The 22,461-nt window shown below is 42.1% G+C and overlaps 1 protein-coding gene across 2 annotated transcripts in view; it reads right to left on the reverse strand.

The window, feature by feature from the left end:
* TRRAP (transformation/transcription domain associated protein) overlaps positions 1 to 22,461 on the reverse strand; it is a 140,530-nt gene that overhangs the window by 13,087 nt on the left and 104,982 nt on the right. The window contains exons 57-64 of one of the 2 annotated variants that reach the window (XM_090287915.1): positions 19,870 to 20,065; positions 19,006 to 19,271; positions 18,384 to 18,484; positions 15,643 to 15,844; positions 14,336 to 14,500; positions 12,794 to 12,884; positions 11,292 to 11,437; positions 10,252 to 10,513 (exon numbers count right to left, since the gene is read on the reverse strand). In XM_090287915.1, the coding sequence (XP_090144041.1) occupies positions 10,252 to 10,513; positions 11,292 to 11,437; positions 12,794 to 12,884; positions 14,336 to 14,500; positions 15,643 to 15,844; positions 18,384 to 18,484; positions 19,006 to 19,271; positions 19,870 to 20,065 (1,429 nt within the window). Of the gene's footprint in view, positions 1 to 10,251; positions 10,514 to 11,291; positions 11,492 to 12,793; positions 12,885 to 14,335; positions 14,501 to 15,642; positions 15,845 to 18,383; positions 18,485 to 19,005; positions 19,272 to 19,869; positions 20,066 to 22,461 lie in introns of both variants that reach the window. The other variant, XM_090287914.1, reaches the window with a different exon arrangement.

A 22,461-nucleotide genomic window follows, 5' to 3' on the forward strand; every position in this document is an offset into this window, starting at 1 on the left:
ACAACCAGGACTGGGAGAAACTGTGTGACCTGAGTCTATTGAGAAACATCCTCAGCTGCAACCTCCGACGGAAAGCTCGGCATCCCGGGCACGCCCAGCACTTGCGCTAGGGCCCTACAGAACAAAGGAGCAGTTTTGGGGCTAGGAGACGGGCCGCACAGAAAAGCTGCTGCGGAACTCCGGACCGGGGGAGAACTGTGTTCTTGAAATCAGTGTTTGCTCTTTAGTCGCGCTAGAATCCCACAGAACAAAAGGCAGGTTTGGGGCTAAGAGAGAAATAGGACGTGCAGGGTGTGTAAGTAGGGAAGAGAGTGGAGGCGGAGGTTCTGGAGGGGAGACGGTTTTAGGGCAGGGAGAAGGGCCCGCAGGGAAGGGCTGCTGCGAAGCTCCAGACCGGCAGAGAGCTCCGGGGAAGGAGAGTGCTGCGCTGACCTACCACACTAGAGTCCCACAGAACAAAGGGACGGTGCTGTGGCGGGAAGAAAGATAGAGCGCGCAGGCCGATAGACAGGGAAGCCAGCGGAAGCGGTAGCTCGGAATAGAGAAAGTTTTGGGGCAAGGAGAAGAGCACAGGCAGGAAAGCCACTGCAAAGCTCCAGACTAGGGGAGAGGCCCTGGGCAGGAAAGGGCCACTGGGCCCGGCACTTTGACCGACTGTGCCAGAGTCCTGCAGAACAAAAGGACGATCTTGAGACAGGGAGAGAGGTAGGGTGCGCAGGCATATAGACAGGGAAGAGAGCAGAAGCTGTAGCCTGGGAATAGACAGGACTGGAGGCAGGGCGGGGATTGCTGGCAGGCACAGGCTGGACCAACAGAGGGAAGGAGTAGCTGGACAAGCCTGAGGAGGGCTGAGGGTGCCTCAGGAGGGGAAAACTAAATGCAGCCCACAGCAGAGCGGTGGTAGGCCCACAAAGAAGAGACTAGCAATCCCAGATCAAGCAGAACCCTCCCACAGCCAGCCCACCAACCAGAAAAGATTTGAAACTCATGGAATTTTGAATAGGAGCAGACTCAGGAAGGAAGCAAGGAAAAACCAAAAAACAAACAAACCAAAAATACCCAGAGACTGTGCATAAAAGTTGAATTGAGTTAAAATCCTCATTCTTTTATCTCTCACTCTCTCTCTAACTACCCCTACCGTCAGTCCCTTCTTATTCTCGCTCCTTTTCTCCCCTCCCCTTCCCTCCCTTCTCTCCCCTTAGCATTCTCCCCTGCATCCTATTCTCAGTTAATTTTATAATTTTAAGTTCTCTCCCTTTCTCAACCTCTCCTTTCTCTGCGCTACACACCTTCAACTTTATTAAATTTCTTTCTTTATTTTGTCCCCCTTCAGTCTACATTCATTTTTCTTTCATCTCTTGTCCTTATTTTCCTTCTCTCCCTATACATAATCTCTCTCTCTCCCTATTACACTTTATATTCTAATCTCTTAATATTCAAATTATAATTCTAATCTATCCCCCTCTCCCTTCACTCTCCCATTCTTACCCCTTCTCTTTTTCTACCCCATCCCCCCACTTCTTTCCCTACCTCTTGTATTTCTCTCCTTCATCCTATCTTTTGCCAACTCTTCAATTTCAATCCTCCCCTCCCTAATATCTCCTCTTCCTCCTGATTTCCTTCCCTCCTCTGAGCTCTTTTCCTCCCAAATCCTCTTGCTTTCCTATCTCCTATTCTTCTCTCTCTATATTCACCCTTTCTCTCTATCTTGCGACTTTATATCATGTTTTAATCTCCTAATCTTTTTTATAACATATAATTTAAAAAAGAATTTTAATCCAGTCCCCTCTCTTCTACCTCCCCTTCTTCTTTTGTTCTCTCTCCTACCCTTCTCTTCTCTACTTTCTCTCTCTCTTTCCTCTCTCCCTTCCTGTCTTGCTATTTTCTACTCTGTATTTTTACCCTTAAAATATTCTCTCTCAATCTAGTTCCTACCTTCTAACCTCCCCAGCCCTCTCTTTCAATTTCTGGCTGTCTGTCTACCTGGATGTCTGTTGTGTCTACCCTACCTCCCACGCTAATCATATAGTATATACCGATTATATAATCCTAATACCATACACTTCAACTTTCACACTCCACACTGTAACCCTCCCCTCCTTTTCAAACAGACAGTGTAAGTGTTAATTGCTCTCTTACATAACCTTGATCCCAATTGCTAATATTAATACTCTATCAACTTCCAGCTCAAAAATTACCCTTCCTTCATTTAAAACAACTCCTTTCTGTTTCTCCTAAGAAATAAGAGTCCCAATATCTCCACAAGTATATTAACACGGGCTCATTTGCAGCCTATAGTGGGATTGTATTTGGGGGAGACATTGGAGGGTGTGGGTTTCTTGCCTGGGTTGTGTAATTATGTTTTAGCAGCACCTCCACAAAAGATCTCTAGACAAGGTGGGCAGAGTGACTCTCAATCAACTAACCAGAGAAAAAGGTCCACCAAAAAGTAGTTGAAATACAACCAGACAGATTAAAGAAATATCATCAAGGACAACACAGACGGAGATCCAGGAGGGCGGAGGAGTAAGTGGAAGCTACACTAACCCCCTCCCAGGACCAGCCAGTGCTGACTCAGCCCCAGTACAGCAGACAGACCATCCCCCTCCAAGTGGTGTCATACTAAGGGGAAATAAAAGCCCTGCCTACAGGAATTAAGTTGCCACACCCACGGTCCTTAAGCCTGACGGCTGATCACAGATTGAGTATAGTAACAACTAAAGAAGAGAGACAAAGGCAGTAGATCCCTGGAAGTCTCCAACAGGCTGCCTAGGGCCAGTCTGGTACATGATCTGACGCTACCAGAGGCAGATCCAGGAAGAACTGATCATTCCAAGAAGCACCAACAAACAAAAGGAATCACAAAAATGGGGAGACAGAGAAACAACCCCCCATCAAAAGGAAAGGTAGAATCCCCAGAAAGAGTGCTAAATGAAATAGAGGGGAGCAAAATATCAGATACAGAATTTAAAACATGGATTATGGAGAAGCTAAATGAGCTCAGCGGAAACTACAAAGAACTCCAGAAAAACTACAGTGAACTCCAGAAGAACTATAAGGAACTTACTGAGAATTATACCAGCATCAAAAAGGACATGGAAACTATCAATAAGAGCCAGGAGGAAATGAAGAATACTATCTCTGAATTGAAGAACACAGTAGAAGGAATTAAAAGCAGGCTAGAGGAAGCAGAAGATCGGATCAGAGAGCTGGAGGACAACGTACACAAAAACTCCCAGACAATGCAACAAAATGAAAAAAGACTGAACAAGACTGAAGAGGTTCTAAGACAGCTGCAGGACAACATGAAACGTAACAATATCCGTATCATTGGAATTCCAGAAGGAGAAGAAGAGGAGCAAGGGATAGAAAACCTCTTTGAAAAACTAATGACAGAAAACTTCCCTCACATGAGGAGAGAAAGAGTCACGCAAATCCAGGAGGCACAGAGGGTCCCAATGAAGATGAACCCCAACAGGCCCACCTCAAGACACATCATAATTAAAATGGCAACATCCAAAGACAAAGAGAGAATCCTAAAAGCAGCAAGAGGGAAACAACTAATAACATACAAGGGAGCTCCAATAAGGCTATCCTCAGATTTCTCAGCAGAAACACTACAAGCCAGAAGGGAATGGCAAAAAATATTCCAAGCAATGAAAAACAAAGGCCTACAATCAAGAATACTCTACCCAGCAAGGCTCTCATTCAAAATGGAAGGCGAAATAAGGAGTTTCTCAGACAAAGGAAGACTAAAAGAATACATCTCCACCAAACCAGCAATGCAAGAGATGCTAAAGGGTCTGCTCTAAGAAGATAAAGAAACAGAGAGAAACAGAGAAGAACACGAGTACAAAGGGGGAAAATGACAATGAATAAGTACTTATCAGTAATAACCTTAAACGTAAATGGATTAAACGCTCCAACTAAAAGACATAGGGTAGCTGAATGGATTAGAAAGAATGACCCACATATATGCTGTCTACAAGGGACCCACCTTAGAACAAAAGATCTACACAGACTGAAAGTAAAGGGATGGAAAAATGTATTCCAAGCAAATGGACATGAAAAAAAAGCCGGGGTAGCAATACTTATATCAGACAAAACAGATTTCACAGCAAAGTCCATAAAAAGAGACAAAGAAGGGCATTTCATAATACTTAAGGGAAAAATCCATCAAGAAGATATAACCCTTATAAATATATATGCACCCAACTTAGGAGCACCCAAATATGTAAGGAAAATTTTGAAAGACTCCAAGAAAGATATAGGCAGCAACACACTCATCGTAGGGGACTTTAACACCCCATTGTCAACAATGGACAGATCTTCAAAGCAAAGAAACACCAAAGATATTGAGGCACTGAACAACACTTTAGATCAAATGGACTTAGTCGATATATATAGAAGTTTACACCCCAAAGAAGCAAAATATACATATTTCTCAAGTGCACATGGAACATTTTCAAAGATAGACCACATGGTAGGACACAAAACAAGCCTCAATAAATTCAAGAAAATTGAAATTATATCAAGCATCTTCTCAGATCACAATGCCTTAAAATTGGAAATCAACCTCAAGGAAAAAACTCAAAAACATTCAAACTCATGGAGAATGAATAACATGCTATTAAATAATGAATGGGTTAACAATGACATCAAGGAAGAAATCAAAAAGTTCCTGGAAACCAATGATAATGAACACACAACAACCCAAAACCTATGGGATACAGCGAAAGCAGTCTTAAGAGGAAAGTTCATAGCAATACAAGCCTACCTAAAAAAGCTAGAAGAATCTCTAATAAAAAATTTAACCCTACAGCTACAAGAACTAGAGGAAGAACAACAAGCAAAACCCAGATCAAGTAGAAGGAAGGAAATCATCAAGATCAGAGCAGAATTAAATGACATAGAGTCTAAAGTAACAATTCAAAAGATCAACAAAAGTAGGAGCTGGTTCTTTGAAAAGATAAACAAAATTGACAAGCCTTTAGCCAGGCTCATCAAGAAAAAAAGAGAGAGAACCCAAATAAATAAAATCAGAAATGAAAGAGGAGAAATAACAACTGATACCACAGAAATACAAAGAATTATAAGAAATTATTACAAACAACTGTATGGCAAGAAATTTGACAACCTAGAGGAAATGGACAAATTCCTGGAAAACTATAGTCTGCCCAAACTGAATCAAGAAGAAGCAGAAAGTCTGAATAGACCAATAACAGGTAGTGAAATTGAAGCAGTAATCAAAAAACTCCCAGCACACAAAAGCCCAGGACCAGATGGCTTCACAAGTGAATTCTACAAAACATTTAGGAAAGAACTAACTCCTATCCTCCTCAGACTATTCCAAAAGATACAAGAAAAGGGAAGACTCCCAAACTCGTTCTATGAAGCCAGTATAACCCTAATTCCAAAACCAGGTCAAGACACAACAAAGAAAGAAAACTACAGACCAGTATCGCTGATGAACATAGATGCTAAAATCCTCAACAAAATATTGGCAAACCGGATCCAGCAACACATTAGAAAGATCATACACCACGATCAAGTAGGATTCATCCCAGGGATGCAAGGATGGTTTAATATTCCCAAATCAATAAACGTGATACACCACATAAACAAAATGAAAGACAAAAACCACATGATCATATCAATAGATGCGGAAAAAGCATTTGATAAAGTACAACACCCATTTATGATAAAAACTCTCAGCAAAATGGGAATAGAGGGAGCATACCTCAACATAATAAAGGCCATATATGAGAAACCTGAAGCCAACATCATACTCAATGGGCAAAAACTGAGAGCATTCCCCCTGAGATCAGGAACAAGACAAGGATGTCTGCTCTCTCCACTCCTATTCAACATAGTCTTGGAAGTTCTAGCCACAGCAATCAGACAAGAAAGAGAAATAAAAGGCATGCAAATTGGAAAAGAGGAAGTAAAACTGTCATTATTTGCAGATGACATGATAGTGTACATAGAAAATCCTTTAGACTCCACAAAAAAACTACTCAATCTAATAAGTGAATTCGGCAAAATAGCAGGATACAAAGTCAATATTAAGAAATCGAAGGCATTTTTATACACCAACAATAAAAACTCAGAGATAGAAACTGAAAGAAAAATCCCATTTACCATAGCAACAAGAAAAATAAAATACCTAGGAATAAACTTAACCAAAGAGGTAAAAGACCTGTACACAGAAAACTACATAACACTGAAGAAAGAAATTAAAGAAGGTACAAATAAATGGAAGCGTATACCATGCTCATGGATGGGAAGAATCAACATCATTAAAATGTCCATACTACCCAAAGCAATTTATAGATTCAATGCAATCCCTATTAAAATACCAGCAACATATTTCACAGACCTAGAACAAATACTTCAAAAATTTATATGGAACCAAAAAAGAGCCCGAATAGCCACAGCAATTTTGAGGCAGAACACAGTAGGAGGAATCACAATACCGATATCAAACTATACTACAAGGCCACGGTAATCAAAACAGTCTGGTACTGGCATAAAAACAGACATATAGATCAATGGAACAGAATAGAGAGCCCAGAAATAAGCCCAGGTTCATATGGTCAACTAATATTTGACAAAGGGGGAAAGAACATCAAATGGAGTGAAAAGAGCCTCTTCAACAAATGGTGTTGGGAGAACTGGACAGGGACATGCAAAAAAATGAAACTAGACCACCAGCTCACACCATACACCAGAATAAACTCAAAATGGATCAAAGACTTAAAAGTAAGCCGTGACACCATAAAAGTCCTAGAGGAAAAAATAGGCAGGAAAATTTCAGATATCCCACGTAGCAACATTTTCACTGATATATCTCCTAAGGCAAGGGAAATAAAGGAAAGAATAAACAAATGGGACTACATCAAACTAAAAAGTTTCTGCTCAGCTAAAGAAAACATCAGCAAGATGCAAAGGAAACCAACCATATGGGAAAATATATTCGCCAATGACATCTCAGACAAGGGATTGATCTCCAAAATATATAAAGAACTCATACGACTCAACACCAAGAAGACAGACAACCCAATTAAAAAATGGGCAAAGGACCTGAACAAACACTTCTCCAAAGAAGACATACAGAGGGCCCATAGACATATGAAAGTATGCTCAACATCACTAGCCATCAGAGAGATGCAAATTAAAACCACAATGAGATACCACCTCACACCAGTCAAAATGGCAATCATCAACAAATCAACAAACAACTTGTGCTGGAGAGGATGCGGAGAAACGGGAACCCTGGTGCATTGCTGGTGGGAATGCAGATTGGTGCAGCCACTGTGGAAAACAGTTTGGAATTTCCTCAAAAAACTAAAAATGGAACTGCCTTTTGAACCAGCAATTCCATTGCTAGGATTATATCCAAAAAATCCCGAAACACCAATTCAAAAGAACCTATGCACTCCAATGTTCATAGCAGCACTATTTACAATAGCCAAGTGCTGGAAACAACCTAAATGCCCATCTGTAGATGAGTGGATCAAAAAACTGTGGTACATTTACACAATGGAATTCTATGTAGCAGAAAGAAAGAAGGAACTTCTACCATTTGCAACAACATGGATGGAACTAGAGAAAATTATGCTTAGTGAAATAAGCCAGGCAACAAAAGAAAAATACCTTATGCTGTCACCTATTACAGGAAACTAATGAACAACACAAACAAATGAGCAAAATTGAACCAGAGGTATGTAAACAAGAAGTAGACTAACAGTAACAAGGGGGGCAGGGGGGAGGAAAAGAAAGGTGTAAGGAGATGGGTCAAGTTAAAATATATATATATATGAATGACCCACAGACAGGTGCTACTGAGTGGGGACTAAATGTGGGGGAGGGGAGGGACAGGGTGCAGGGAAACAAGAGGGCTAAAAAAGTGAGACAACTGTAATGGAAAAACAAACAAAAAATTTTTTAGTGGGGGAAAAATGAAAATATGAAGAATGGAAATGCCAGTTCAGTGAATATTAGGACAAAGATTTTCCTTCACGTTGTATATTTTTCTCCCTGTTTGATCCCTCCAGAGTTTGGCATTGTAAACAAGTAAGTAATGACATAAGTTCCTTTGCATAGAACTAATAAGACCAGTTGTCAACAGAGGTTCTTTTTTTTTTGACCAAGTCTTTGACTGGAATGTCAAGCCTAAAGGAAACATACTTGGGCTCAGATTGTTACCAGAAAGCCCTGAGGAACTGGGAATGACTTTCAAAGGTAATAAAAGCCCGTGAGATAAAAGGCCTGGTACCATGGTTGGTTGTGCGGTCCATAGCAATCTTTCCAGGGAAGGAACGAAGGTTGTTTTCCTGAAAGATGGCTAGAAGGGACCTTAAGGCACAAGGAAAGACCAGAAAGACTTGGAAAAAACAGGTGTGTACAGGCAAGGATGAATGCCAGATATGTGGCACAGCTTCTGTGCCCTGAAGAACAGACTGAAGGTCACCCCAAATATTCCTTGGGTAAGTTCCAGCAAAGCAGAACTAAAGATCATAAGTGATCATTTGCTGCTCTTGTTATGTTTATGCAAACGAACAGGATAAATTAAAAATGGACTTAATGTAGTCCCTTTAAAGACAAGGAGGGTAACCTTAGGGAGAAAAATTAGTATTCAAGGAAAATCACAATGATCAGTAGTAGAGTATAAAACAGGGCAACTAACCGTCTTAAAAGTTTCTTCTCCAGATTTAGAGACTTGTTTGCGGGTTATGTTACATAAATTAACACGTGTTTTTTGTTTTCAAAGGACATAAGCCAATGATCGCATTACCTGAGTGATTATCTGTACGCATAAGCCTCACTTAATCCTCTCTGCAGCGCTGCCTCCTGAGACTCAACGGTTTGGCTGAACTAAATGGCTGGGTTGGGGAAGAATGGGGTGGTCTGTGGGCTTCACTTTAAAACGGGTTTCTCTTTTCTATCCTAATGGCTTGGACAGAAAGGCCCAGAGGTCTGAGAGGGGGAAAAACCTAAACTATTTACCTCAGCCCAAACTAAGTATAATGGGCAAAAGGGTTTTGGACAGGCGAGATGTGCCTAGCACACCTTCTTACAAAGAAGCTTTTTTTTTTTTTTTCCCCTAATATGGAACATTGAAAAATTAATCCCTGCCTTTTGTCATCTAGTAGTTATAGATTGAATGATGTCTTTTAACCCTTTTCGCCAAATCTGTTGCCCCCAGAACACAACAAGGACACCAGCCTGTTAAACCAAGCATGCCGTTGACCGGAGACAGCCAACTGACCTGGAGTCTGCACGATCCTTCCCCATGTGGGAAGGCCACCCTCCCCTCCACACCCCCACTCTTATTAGGGTTTTCTGGACCCAAGGGTAGGTAGGAAGACGACCATGTCCAGCTTGAAGCAGCTAGAGGAGCTTGAGACCTTCGCCCATTGTCCTTTACAAGATTACAAAGGGTCCTAATATTTGAGGGGGGGGGGAATAGTTAATTTTTACGAACCAGGGGTATGGACTTGGGGGGGATTGCTGGGGGAGGGGGGTGCTGGGTGGAGGGGAACAAGGGGGAGAAAATTGGAACTGTTTTAACAATATAATCAATAAAAAACATTTAAAAAAATAAAATAAAATAAAAACACAAATATAATAAAGTGTAAATGCAAAGTATTAAAAAAAAAAAAAAGACTCAATTTTAAAGGTCAATTAAAATGAAAAGTCCTTCTTAAAAAAAATACTTAATTCCCTCCCAGATTAGCACCAGTGGTGAATGGGATTCTTATCCCCTAACTTGCCAGAGTCCAAAGGTCAAGAAAAGCCCACCCACTTCTGTCTTCATGCTGACAAGGACCGGTGGTCCTGAGGCCAAGCAGATGGCTGCAGACGCAGCACAGGCAGCTTCACCCCCGAGCTCGTGGCAGCGCGGCCAGGCCTCTCCACGCCTTCCAGATGCTCTTCTGCACCTTCTGCACCCTCACCTGCCCAGGGTTAGGTTGTGCAGCCTGAGTCCAGGCAGACTCCCGGCCCCTCTTGTAACTGCCTTGCAGAGCCTCCCACCAGCTTGGCAGAGATGGCCTCCTCCCCACCTTCCCACTCTCCAGGGCTGCTGCAGACTGGACTGCAGCTAAATGCAGAAACAATGGCTGAGGGGTCAACAATATGAACGTGGAATCAGAAGCAGCGAAGGCCCAATCAACACCAACACGGGAGGCACCAGAGAGGACGTAGCTGCCCCAATCAAGGTGCCTGAGGAAGACCAGTGAGACTCACCAGTTGTGAACTGTCCCTTCAGCTTCTGGAAGACAGGGTCCTGGGCCGTGGCCTGCGCCCGCCTGGCCAGAGACTCAGAGGCTGCGCTGGAGAACATGGTTGAGACGTTGGACACATTCTCTAGGCCCACCCCAAATGTGCTCACCAGCTTCTTGACAAAATTCAGTGTGTGAGGGGTAATTTTGGCATCGGACACCGCTCCGCTTTTCTCAAAGGCGACAGAGTAACATTTTGCCAGGCCCTGCTGGAGCTGCCTGAGAACCTAGCAGAAAGAGACCAACACAATTTGCAAAGGAGAGCTCAAGTCAAGCCGCTAACCTGCCACAGAGCACCTGGCCAGCACGTCCCGACCCGCCCCAGGCCAGTTTCTGTGGCACACAGCAGGTGGACACTCAGTGTGTGCTCCACGCTTTGAGCTGCCTTTTTAACAGCTTGGAGTAAGTGTCCTAAACATTAAACAAGAAGAATGTCCCCCCACCCCGTTTTTGGTGACATACATCTCCTCTGCTGATTAACCCCAGGAAAACCTTATTCAGATGCTTCGGGTCGCTGCCACATGTCTGTGTGCACAGAGGACGCTGCAACAGCAAGAGGCCTCATGGCCAACTGGGTAAACGTCTAGGCAATAAAGGCTGATTATTTTATCATCAGCTCATACAAACACCACTAAGGGGGTGGCCCCGCTGCTGGAAAGATCACTGAAGAACTGACTCCTGCTGCTAGGGGTTGCCGCGGCCAGCTGCTTGCACCCTGCTCCTGGTCACACCCGCCGCTGCTGCCTGCCCAACATGCGGTATCTAAGTTACTGAGCTCATACAACTAGCAAAGTCAGCATTTTAAGGGCGAAAATGGTTTTCTCAATTTCATCCTTTTAAATCTCCCACTTCAAATATTTAAGGTTGCACTAGTATGCAGACATTAACTCTGCCTGTTGATCCTTAAACTCAACAACAAATATATAAAATGACTAGGCAGCTAACTGAAGGTCACACAGGCACAAATACATATAGAATGACACTCTCAAGATCGCATCCAAATACCTCTTCATGCCAGTTTTCTCGGAACCAGACCATCTGATCGACGATGCCTTCCAGGGAAGACAGAAGGGTTGGGTGCAGTTCCCGCTGCATGTGCATGATTCGGCTGCAGCGCCACATGGGTGCTGTTGCTCTTATGGGCCCTGGATCTGATGCAGAATGGGACTGGTTACCCACTGAACTGGGCTGCTGCTGTCCAGAATCTGAGAGCAACACACACAACGCCAATGTCAGCGCCAAACTGACCGATGCTAGAGCTCGATGCTCTAGAGGACCCACCGGCCAGAGGAACACTGGTTCCTGCCGGTGTGTGGACACACCACGAGGCTGTCTCCCAAGCCTGTGTGGGAGGACGCCTGGTTCTCAGGAGAGGGAGTGAGGGATGCGGCAGGGCAGGATGAGTGTACACAGCCAGGCTGCCACGGGGTCTGTGGAACGCGTCCGTGTTGACAGAGAGCAGATGCAGCCGTGTGCAAGCAGGGGAGCCCAGGAGAGGCCGGGCAAGTGCTTGCTGCACTCTCTTTTCTAACCTGACTATGTGTGAACATTTTTAAATGTCTCGAGAAAGTATTTAGCAATACATTTCTTATAGTGTAGTTCAGAGAACCTGAAAGTATTTAACAAGCAAGTCTACATTTTTCAGCTAAGAAAGCCAAACCACATGTGTAAAATGGCATTTTTGAAAACTACAGTCACTTGCTATATGAGAAGTGAATTAAAACCCCTAAACCCCATTTTTCTAGCTTCAGCCCACTAAGAATAAAACGTCTTAATTTTCAAATGCCCAAAACATGAATCCACCTAGGTGGCTCCAGGAGGTTAGAAAGAGGAACGTGCTGTGCGACCTCCTAACCCGCCAGCTCCCCGGCAGGCACAGGGCCCCCACCAGCCAGAGGGCACCACTGAGAAAGGCTGGGCTTGCAGCACGAGTGTCTGGGTATTAAAATTTTTTAAGCAAACAGTCCTTAACTTGTTTAAAAAGTACTATGCTTAGTGGGCAGCTGAAACCATCACGTAAGTTATTTCTTTACACACTGGGACTACTCAATATAGACTTAAAATATTATATTTTGAGTAAATTTTGACATCTGGTGAAATAGATTTCTATGCTGATTTTTCTGACAGCTGAAGCTATTCCTTATAACCTAAATAACATAAACATAGCAACTAACATTTATACTGCTTACCAGGATGCACTTATAACTAATAACATAAGTTATTTATAATTATCTATAGCTAAAAATTTCATATATGATTTCTACTTAAGGATCAAATCACTCAGGTAAATGGACATCCAATTACACTGGCAGAGGAGACCCATAACCCTCACTCAATAGATCAGGCTCTGCCTTGTGGTCCCCAAATACCCTCTCATGGCTGAAGAAAAGACGGGCTAGGAAGCCAGCCCGTCAGCTGTGGAACCAGCATATCCACAGCAGATGGACAGGACACCCCACACAACAATCCCTCCACAGCCTGGCTGGCGGGCCCCGCCCAAGACATACCGCTCTTGTAGCGTTCTCGCTGTTCTATCTTCAGGGTCAGGTACAGTGTCCGGATGGGGAAGTAGACTGCCTGGGGGTACACTCGTCCAACCTGCTCAGAGACACGGAGGAATGAAGCACACACTCACCACTGTGCTTCCACAGGAATACAGCTAAATCAACAGAACTGGTATAAATCACAAACCATGGCTGGTCTGCACTTGGACCAAGGAGGCAAATGCTGCACCACGGACCTAACTAATAGACGGGGCCAGATTAACCAGCAGGTAAAACATCCAAGAGACAGCAACACAGCGCACGCATTTCAGTGCTGCCCAGGGATCTTACTGACACAGAAAGCACACTTGCATCTGACTCAGTAAACCCCAGGAATGTAAAATGCACAAGTCCCTGGACCTCACTCAGGCAAACAAACTACAGGAAAGCACAAAACAACACCAGTCAGTCTTGCATTTGGCCCAGTTCACTGGGAATTGTGAAATGGCTTATCGGTGAGTAACTTTCCTCTGCATAACTGTCGCAAGGAGAGTGAAATTTTTCTATTTACAGTACGAAAACCCCGCTTTACCAAATTGGGATTACGGGGCTCCTTCCGAAGGGCTGAGGAGATGCCATTTCACTCTGGCACAAGCCACAGGGTGGTTGGCTAATGTGCATTAAGAGTTGTTCACTGAATGACAATACAAATAAATTGACTGAATCTACATCCCGACAGATAAACCCCAAGCAAAATGCCAGTATCCAGAAAAATAAGCTACCTCCTCTCAAGAGAAAAAATAAAACCGTTTCTGGGCACAACGCAGATGACGCACCGTGTGAGAGAAACAAAGTAAACTGGGAGAGCAACGAGCGGCACGTTCCTCAGTGCCAGATGCCGCCACCCCTTGCTCGTGACCAGTTAGTTTCAGGACTATCGTCTCACAAGAGGAGGCACCATACGTATCCCAGACTGAAGCATCTCTCAGTTTCTACTGTTGGGGTCCTTCCTCCGACCCTAGTAGTTTCTCAGGAGAGGAACATTCTGGAACCACTCTCAAATAACAGTCATGAAAGCTGCCTATCCAAGGCCCCGTCCCCATAGCTGTTGACCTTTGACAGCCGCAGCCCAACACTGACCCCACGCCCCAAGGGCAACAGCCTCCACATTCACGGGAGAGTTTATTCTGAAGGGAAGCTCTGAAGACCTCCCAGCACAGGCAGGAAACCAGTTATAAACTCAATCAGGCACACATTTCCCTGTGACTGACTCTCAGAGTACTCACTAATGATCTTACATTTTAAAAGAATGCTTATTTTACTTGCATCTTATGTGGCAACATGTTCAAGCAAAGACTACCATTTTTAATACTGTAACACTATAGCAGATGATTTCATTTCAACCCTGACATATTTTTCAATCACATTTAACTGGTATCTAAATGGGTACATGTTCTCATCTCTTTGACCTATTTTCCATACTTCGAGCATACACATCTTCTTTCTGGAAAAAATGTGAAATAAAGACATAATTTTTGGTGAACAAAGCCACCTTGTTATTCTGACCTGGCTAATAAGGTTCAAAAGCAGCTTCCCTTCGGAGCCCACCAGGCAGGTAAGCAGCTGGGGGATCCAGGCCAGCCACTGGATGGGCGGCACACCAATGCAGTACTTGTCCACAGCATCAGCCAGCGTGTTTTTGTCATCATCGAAACTCAAAAGCCACAGCACCTAAGAGAGAAGAAAAAATTCTAGAGCTGAATGAAAATTCTGAGGCCTTTAAGTGACTTTTTCCCAGCATTAAAATACCATTATAGAGTAGTTTTACTGGAAACATTATCTACCAAAGGGCCAACAATATTGCTCAACATAACAGATATATAAAATCAAAAGTCTGATTGAAGTTTTTGTCTAGACTTAGCTCTACTGCCAATTACTAACGGATTGAATCAGCTTGGCCAGCGACCCCAAGGAGGCAGTGGGAGAACAGCACAGGCTGCCCATCTACTTAGTCACCTCATGATCTCACCAGGACAAAACCACTCCGGCTATAAAGACCTCAGAGGAGCACCAACCTAGGATCAGGTAAGCCACAGGTGGGCAGCCTAGTGTCTGAAACAATGACATCTAGAAACAGCAAATTTGCAATCAGATATTTAGGTAGTTTGTGTCCGACAGTTGGTTTGTTTCTATATGCTGATGATGGACATTTCAAATTTTGGCATAACATCAAGGAATTCTAAAAAAAATCATATTTTTAACAGACAAAACAGAAGAGCACAACTTATTCTTAAGTTTTCAGCAAGAATTAATTCTGGGTTGTATTTATATGTTTCTTGGCACAAGATGGAGCAACACTGAAGAAGGACTCTCACGCTGATGAGCATCAGTGGGCATCTGTCAAACTGCCAGTCCTATGCCTGGCACTACCTCAGAGCAACGCAGGATGAGAGTGCCAGCAACCATGGCCTTGGTCTGTACACAGCCTGCAACCATAGAGCTGACAGGCTCTATGACCATGTGCACTGGCTCTGCAGGTGAGAGATCAGAACCCAGCGGGTGTCTAGCAGGTGTGTTCTCCTTGCCAGACCGTCATCAGTCTGCAGGACCCTATCCAGTGTGTGATCCCACCAAGAACACTGAACTTGAGACCTAAGACCCAGACTCCAGGTTCAGTTTTGCTGCTTAAACGTCCTGGGACCCCAAGTATGTCCAGGCCTCAGTTTCCTCAGCTTTGAAGTTGAACTTGGGAGAGTGATGAGAATGGCAAGTTAAGGCCTCTCAGCCAGCAGAGACTTGCAAATAGCTAAACTGTCATCCAATTTAAAGGCTACCAAATGGTCTTTGGTCAAAGTTACTTCTTTTGGCCTCACCTTGGCTAAGTATTTTCTTGATTTGCTCTCGTTCTGATGCCGACATGCATGCAGGTAACAGGTAATGGCAGACACTCCAAGATGCAGCTGCCGTTCCTTCACAAAGATGTTCTCCAGGTAATCGCCCCACATGGCCCATGCTTTCACCAGCACATCATGCATCTGTACAGCTGCCGAAAAAGCTTTGTTGGCCTCCTCAGACCTGTGAGAACACAAATCAAAATATTAACTTGGTTTCCTTTTCAGGTGAATTTCGTACCCATAAAATCAACCATTTTAAAGTGAACAACAATTTAGTGGCCTTTAGTACATTCATACACTTTGGCCATAGTTTTCATTGTATTCCTTATGTTACGTTTATCCTTAAATATTTTATTCCTTTTGATGTTATACATTGTTTTTATTCATTGTTCGAATTTCTCCAGTGTATCTGTTGATAATAAACATGAGTGAATCAGAAAAAAAAAAAAAAAAAACTAAAGATGATCTAAATAAATGAATCCTGTTTTCATGGATTAAAGGCTTAATACTGTGACAGTGGTGATACATCCCCAAGTTAATCTACAGCTTCAGTGCAATCCCTGTCTTAATTCCCTTGGAAGAGACCTCAAAAAGTCAAAACAATCTTGAAAAAGAACAAACTTTAAGAACACTTCCCAATTTCAAAACTTACTGCAAAGCAGCTGCAACCCAGACAGTGTGAACCAGTGTAAGGATCACACACACCCCAACGGCACAGAGCTACATTCTTATTGAACTGATTCAGTTAATGCCATTTAATGGGGGGAAGAATAGTCTTTTCAACAAATACTGCTGGGACAACACACTATACACATGCTAAAGAAATTAATTTTGGACCACTACCCTCATGCCACATAAAAAATTAACTCTAAATGGATTAAAGGTGTAAAGGTAAGAACTGAAGCTATAGAACTCTTAGAAGAAACCATAGGAGTTAATGCACATGACCTTGGGTTAGGCAATGGTGTCTTAGATACAAAACCAAAAGTATAAGCAATGAAAGAAAAAATAAATTGGACTCATCAAAATGATAAACTTTGTGCATTAAGGACACTATCAAGAAAATTAAGAAGATTGTCTACAGAATGTGAGAAAATATTTTCGAATGATCTATCTGAAAGCAACATAACCAAACGTGTAAGAATCAGAACTCAACCATAACAAGTCAAATAACTCAATCTAAAAATGGGCAAAGTAACAGAATAGATACATCTATAGAAAAGCTATATAAATGGCACAGCAGCACCTAAAAGATGCTAAACTTCCTGTCACTAGAAAAATGCAAATCAAAACCACAAAGCAACAGCACTTCATACTCACTAGAATAGCCTTAGTCATAAAAGTGGAAAAATAACAAGTGCTGCAATGATGTGGAGAAACTGGAAAATACAAACAGTCCAGTACAAATTAAAATGGAGCACCTACTGTAGAAAACCAGCAGTTTCTCAAAAAGATAAAGTATCATGTGACCCAGCAATTCCACTCCTACGTATTAACATGTACCCAATGAAAACTGAAAACATGCTCACACAAAACCTTGTACATGAATGCTCACAGCAGCATTATCCGTCGTAGCCAAAAAGTGGAAACAACCCAAATGCCCATCAATCGCTGAATGAATAAATAAAATGTGAATATACAAAGGAACAGCATTTGGCCATGAAAAGGAACAAGTCCTGATACATACAGATAACCTCGAAAACATTATACCAGGAAGCCAGATTCAAAGGTCATATTGTATATAATTTTATTTGCATGAAAAGTTGAGAACACGCACATCAGAGAGACAGAAAGTAGATCACTGGTTGTCAGAGGATGAAGGCAAGGGAGAAAAGGAAGTGACTACTAACAGTATGTGGCATCTTTTGGGGATGATGGGAATGTTCTTGAATTAACAAGTGGTGATGGTTGTACAATACTGTGAATATACTAAAACCACTGAATTATATATGTTCAAATGGTGTAGTTTATGTCATGTGAATTTAAAACATATTTTAAGAGGATAAATAAATTCCTTTTATCTTGACATCACTTCCTTACTTAAAAATAAGTTTAAAGGAAACCCCTGTAATTAAAAATGTGAGAAGTGGGCTTTAAAGCTCTATATATGGCAATGGGTAGCATCTTACATCTCATTTGCATATTTTTATAAAATTTCATCTGATGTTTATTTCTCTAAAACAGGGGTTAGCTACTTTTTTCTGTAATGGGCCAGTGAGAAAATGGTTTAGGCTTTGCAGGCCATTTAATTTCTGTCACAACTCAACTCTGTGGCTCTCTCATGAACAGCCACAGACACATCAACACGTGGGTGTGTTCCAACACACCATTTACAATAACCAGACACTGGCCGGCTGGGGCCTGCAGGCCACAGATGACTGACCCCTGCTCCAAAATAAGCCCCTCCTCCATAAAAAGGATCTCTGCTCACAGACAGCATGCTGAGAAAACAGAGAAATGAAACCATGTCATCCACTGCTCTGTTTTCAAGCAACTCCTTTTTAAAAAGCTTTTCAAGTTCTACACAACAAACTGGCTCATCCGTTGGCTGCAAGTTTACTACCTCTGCAGAGGTTTAACACCTGAAATATCACTCCTGACAACTATCACTGATTCATACCAATTTCCAACTTGACCTTCGCATTGGCTTCAATAATAAATAAGCATTTAAAAAATCTGATGGGTTATTCTCTTATTCCCCTCTTATGTAACATACATACTTGTTGATCTGAGCCAAGAACATTCCCTTCAGTGCATAAAATTCAGCAGTCATCTCTTTTGTGAAGTATTTTAAGTTTGTAGATTCTATAACTTCAAGGCCCTGTTTAAATAAAAATGTGTAGAAAAAAGTTCTTGAAATTTCTAGGCAATAATATTAATATAACAACTTCATTAAAAGATTTATCTAGGCAATAAGTCCTAAAAGTTATTGACAAATATACTTTCATTTGACAACAGATTTGCCTACCATGAATATGTGTAGACTAACAAAAAGTACTGAAACGGAATCACTAAATGCCAAATTCAATTCGAGACACATTAAGGGTATTATTTTCTCCCAGCTTCATATATCTAATCAGTTTCTAATCATAGCCAAAATCTACCTTGCAATTTTTTTTTTTAGATGCATTACCTCTGCAGTTTTTTTTCCTTAGATGCATTAACCAAGTATATGGTAGGACAGAGACAATGACATGTATTTCAAATATTCAAGGGGTAGCCTTTCCCTTTCTGGTTTAGGAAGGCCTGTCTCCCCAACGCAGGCTGCAGGAGGAGGAGGCTCTAGCCCTATCACCTGAGCCAGCTGCCCCCACACAGCCACCAGACCCGCTGGCACTGTACCTGCATACACTCGTTCTTCCCCATGACCCCTGCCAGCTGCAGGTAGCATTTGACTTGCTGTCGAATCTTCTGGAAGCAATCCACAATAGGAACGGTTGGAATAGTATGAATACGACTTAATATATCCAGAGCTACATTGACCAGTCCTTGTTTTCGGGCAATTTTTCCATATTGGATGATCGCTGAAGCAGACGCATGCACCCCGAGCATAGCGTTATTGGAACTTGGATCATGCTGAGAACTATTTTCATATGCAGTTACAATAGCTAGAGAGCAAAGAAATGACTTATCAGTCTATGCTAAACATTTTCAAAGTGCTCCACAATGAGGCTTAAATAAAAAGTGAAAACAAACACATATTACTTATGAAAATGGAAAGCTCTGTGACTAACTCTCATCACTTTTCCCTGTATTTTATATTAAAAGGAAGATACAAAAAGCACTGTTGAGTTGAGTGTTAGCATCTTGGCTAACTATGAGCAGAGGAGGCCAGAAAACTGGAGGCTATATGTAGCCACAGGAGAGCAGCTCTTCCTCGGGGAAGCAGGGGGTGGGGGGGACACAGCTTCAAAACAAAGAGCCACAACCCACAGCTCTCCGCGCTGTCCTGAGCCCCTGATACAACAAGCAAAGTCTAGCAGTGTTTCTCTTCTAGCTACAGAAAAATATAACAGGTAGGAAAAGTCCTTCCCATCTTTCACAACCTTGATCTTTGCCTCGCCACACCACCACCATCTCCCATACCCACCAAAAAATAGAAAATCTGGTAAAAGAAAATACAAAACAAAACCAAGACACGAAACCAGAACAGTGGGATGTCTGGAAAATTACATGATGAATACATGCCGGACCAGGTAGGTTTACCCTGGTAATGATGCTGCCGCCACATGAAGACGCTGCTCCAGTGGGACAAGTCGTCAGACACGATGGGCAGCCTGTTCCTCCAGGTCTTCACCACCGTCTTCATGTCGTGCAGGCTGTTGTTTCTCCCCAGGTTGGTCGGCTGCAGGCCAGCATTTATTTGCGCGGCTTCCTGAAGTTCAATGATTTGCTGGGCGGCCTGAATGGGACCAATATAAGCGATTCCACAGTAAGCATTATATCAAAGATTACATGAGAAAATGAACCAGAGTTGATCAGGGATCTGATTTACTGTACAGAGCTCACAATTCGATTATGAAAGCAAGCAGTCTAACCTATACAGATACCTTTGATTCCACACTTCACTCACTCTTCACCTCCAGCACGGCTCTCCTGATCCCCTGACCCCAATTTTAAAACCTCAGCTCTGTGGCCACTGTGAGACAGGAGATGGGGAGAATAATGGTGTAGACACCAAAACTTGCTAATGGATAGCCCCCCAAACAATTCTCTTTTCCAACTAGAGTTGACTGTTTACCAACGTCTGAGAACAGCCTAGCTCCCTGCCTGCAAGCTTTCCTTCCATCAACATGGAAAATCCCAAAACCACAGTAACCATTTTAAAATATGGTTTGACGATCTCTTTGGGCTGGCTTAGACATTTTTAATCACATCCCTATTAGTCTGTCTAGTTCACTACCTTTTAAATCCCAGATGTGTTGCTGGCTCCAAATTTCTGGTGCAGTATTCTTACTAGGAAGGCCCTGGTCACAATTCTGAGCCTAACCGAATTCTACCCATTAAGTTCCACCTTCCCCTCCCATGGGAACGGACTGCTCCTACCTACATGGCACTGAAACACAGTCTCCCTCTAATTATTATTTTACATTTTGCTTCTTATAGATTGTCATTTCTCTCCAGTTGGATGCTTCTTTGAGGCAGAATACAAGTTTAAAATATTTTAAATCTTGTTGTTTGGTCTTGATGTTTTTTTAAAGATAGATGTATGGATGTATGGATTTATTGATTGACTGATTGACTGATTGAGAGGCGAAGGGAGGGAAAGAAACATCAATGTGTGGTTGCCTTTCACATGCCCCCAACTGGGGACCTGGCCCACAACCCAAGCATGTGCCCAGACTGGGAATCAAACCTGTGACCCTTTGGTCCACAGGATGGTGCTCAATCCACTGAGCCACACCAGCCAGGCCTGGTCTTAATTTTTTTAATTGCCTACAAGAATTATCTATATTTCAGGTTTAGTTCCTTACATGTAGATTTCTAAAACCTTTATCTAATCCTCCCTCTCCCACCCAAAGCTTATTGAAAATAGAACATGGGATATTTGTTTTGTAAAAACAGTTTTACTGAGATATAATTAAAAGACCAAAATTGCCTCTTAAAGTGTACAATTCAATAGTTCTTTGCCTATTCTCAAAGTTATATAACCATCACCACTATCTCATTCTAGAACCTTTACATCATTTCCAAAAGAAGCCTTGGACCCATTGGGCACCCTCATTCTTCCTCCCCAGCAGGTGACACCTACCCATTTGCTTTCCACTTCTGTGCATTTCCTATCAATGGAATCATACACTGTGACCTTCTGTGTCTGGCTTCTTCACTCAGCCTATTTTCAAGGTTTACCCAAGCTGCAACATGTTATCAGGACTTAATTCCTGATTAATACTCCAGTTAATACATTAATTACTGAATAATACTCTACTTCATGGATGTACCACATTTTATTTATTCATTTTTCAGTTGATGGTCATTTGGAGTGTTTTCACATTACAGCTACTATGAGTATTACTGCCCTGAGTATTTATATTTAAGTTTTTTTTTTTTGTGGCCATATGTTTTAATTTCTCTTAGATTTATACCTAGGGTTAAAAGTGTTAAATCATACTTATTCCATGTTTAATATTTTGAGACACTATCAGACTTATTTCCAGAGAGGCAGAACTATTTCACATTCCCACCAGCAATGGGTGAGGGTTCCATTTCTCCACATCCTTACCAATACTTGTTTTTGTCTGTCTTCTTTGTTCTAGTTATGCTAGTGGGTGTGAAGTGGTATCTCATTGTGGTTTTGATTCGCATTTCCCGAATGACTAATGATGTTGAGCATTTTTTTGTGTGCTTATCAAGGTCATTCATATATCTCCTTTAGAGAAACGTTTATTCAAATCTTTTGCCCATTTTGATATTGAGTTGTCTTTCATTGAGTACTCACAAGAGTTCTTTACCCATTCTGAATAAAAGTCTTTTTTTAAATTTGCAAATATGTTCTCTCATTCTATAGGCTATCCTTTTACTTTCTTGATACTGTTCTTTGAATACAAAAGTTAAATTTATTCCTAAGTCTTCTATTCCTTTTGATCCTATTGTAAATGAATTGCTTTCTTAATTTCTCTAGATCTGGGCAGCTTTCACCCATTATTTCTTCAAATATTCCTTCTGCCCCCTTTTCTCACCCTACTCCTTCTGAAACTCCCATTACGAGTGTCTTGGTACATCTAACAATGTCCTGAAGTCTCTGAGTCTCCATTTATGTTTCTTCGTTAGTTTTCCTTTCTGTTGTTCTTTAGACTG

The sequence above is a fragment of the Furipterus horrens genome, unplaced genomic scaffold, assembly GCF_987537825.1.
Source record: "Furipterus horrens unplaced genomic scaffold, mFurHor1.1.pri manual_scaffold_10, whole genome shotgun sequence".
Taxonomy (NCBI): domain Eukaryota; kingdom Metazoa; phylum Chordata; class Mammalia; order Chiroptera; family Furipteridae; genus Furipterus; species Furipterus horrens.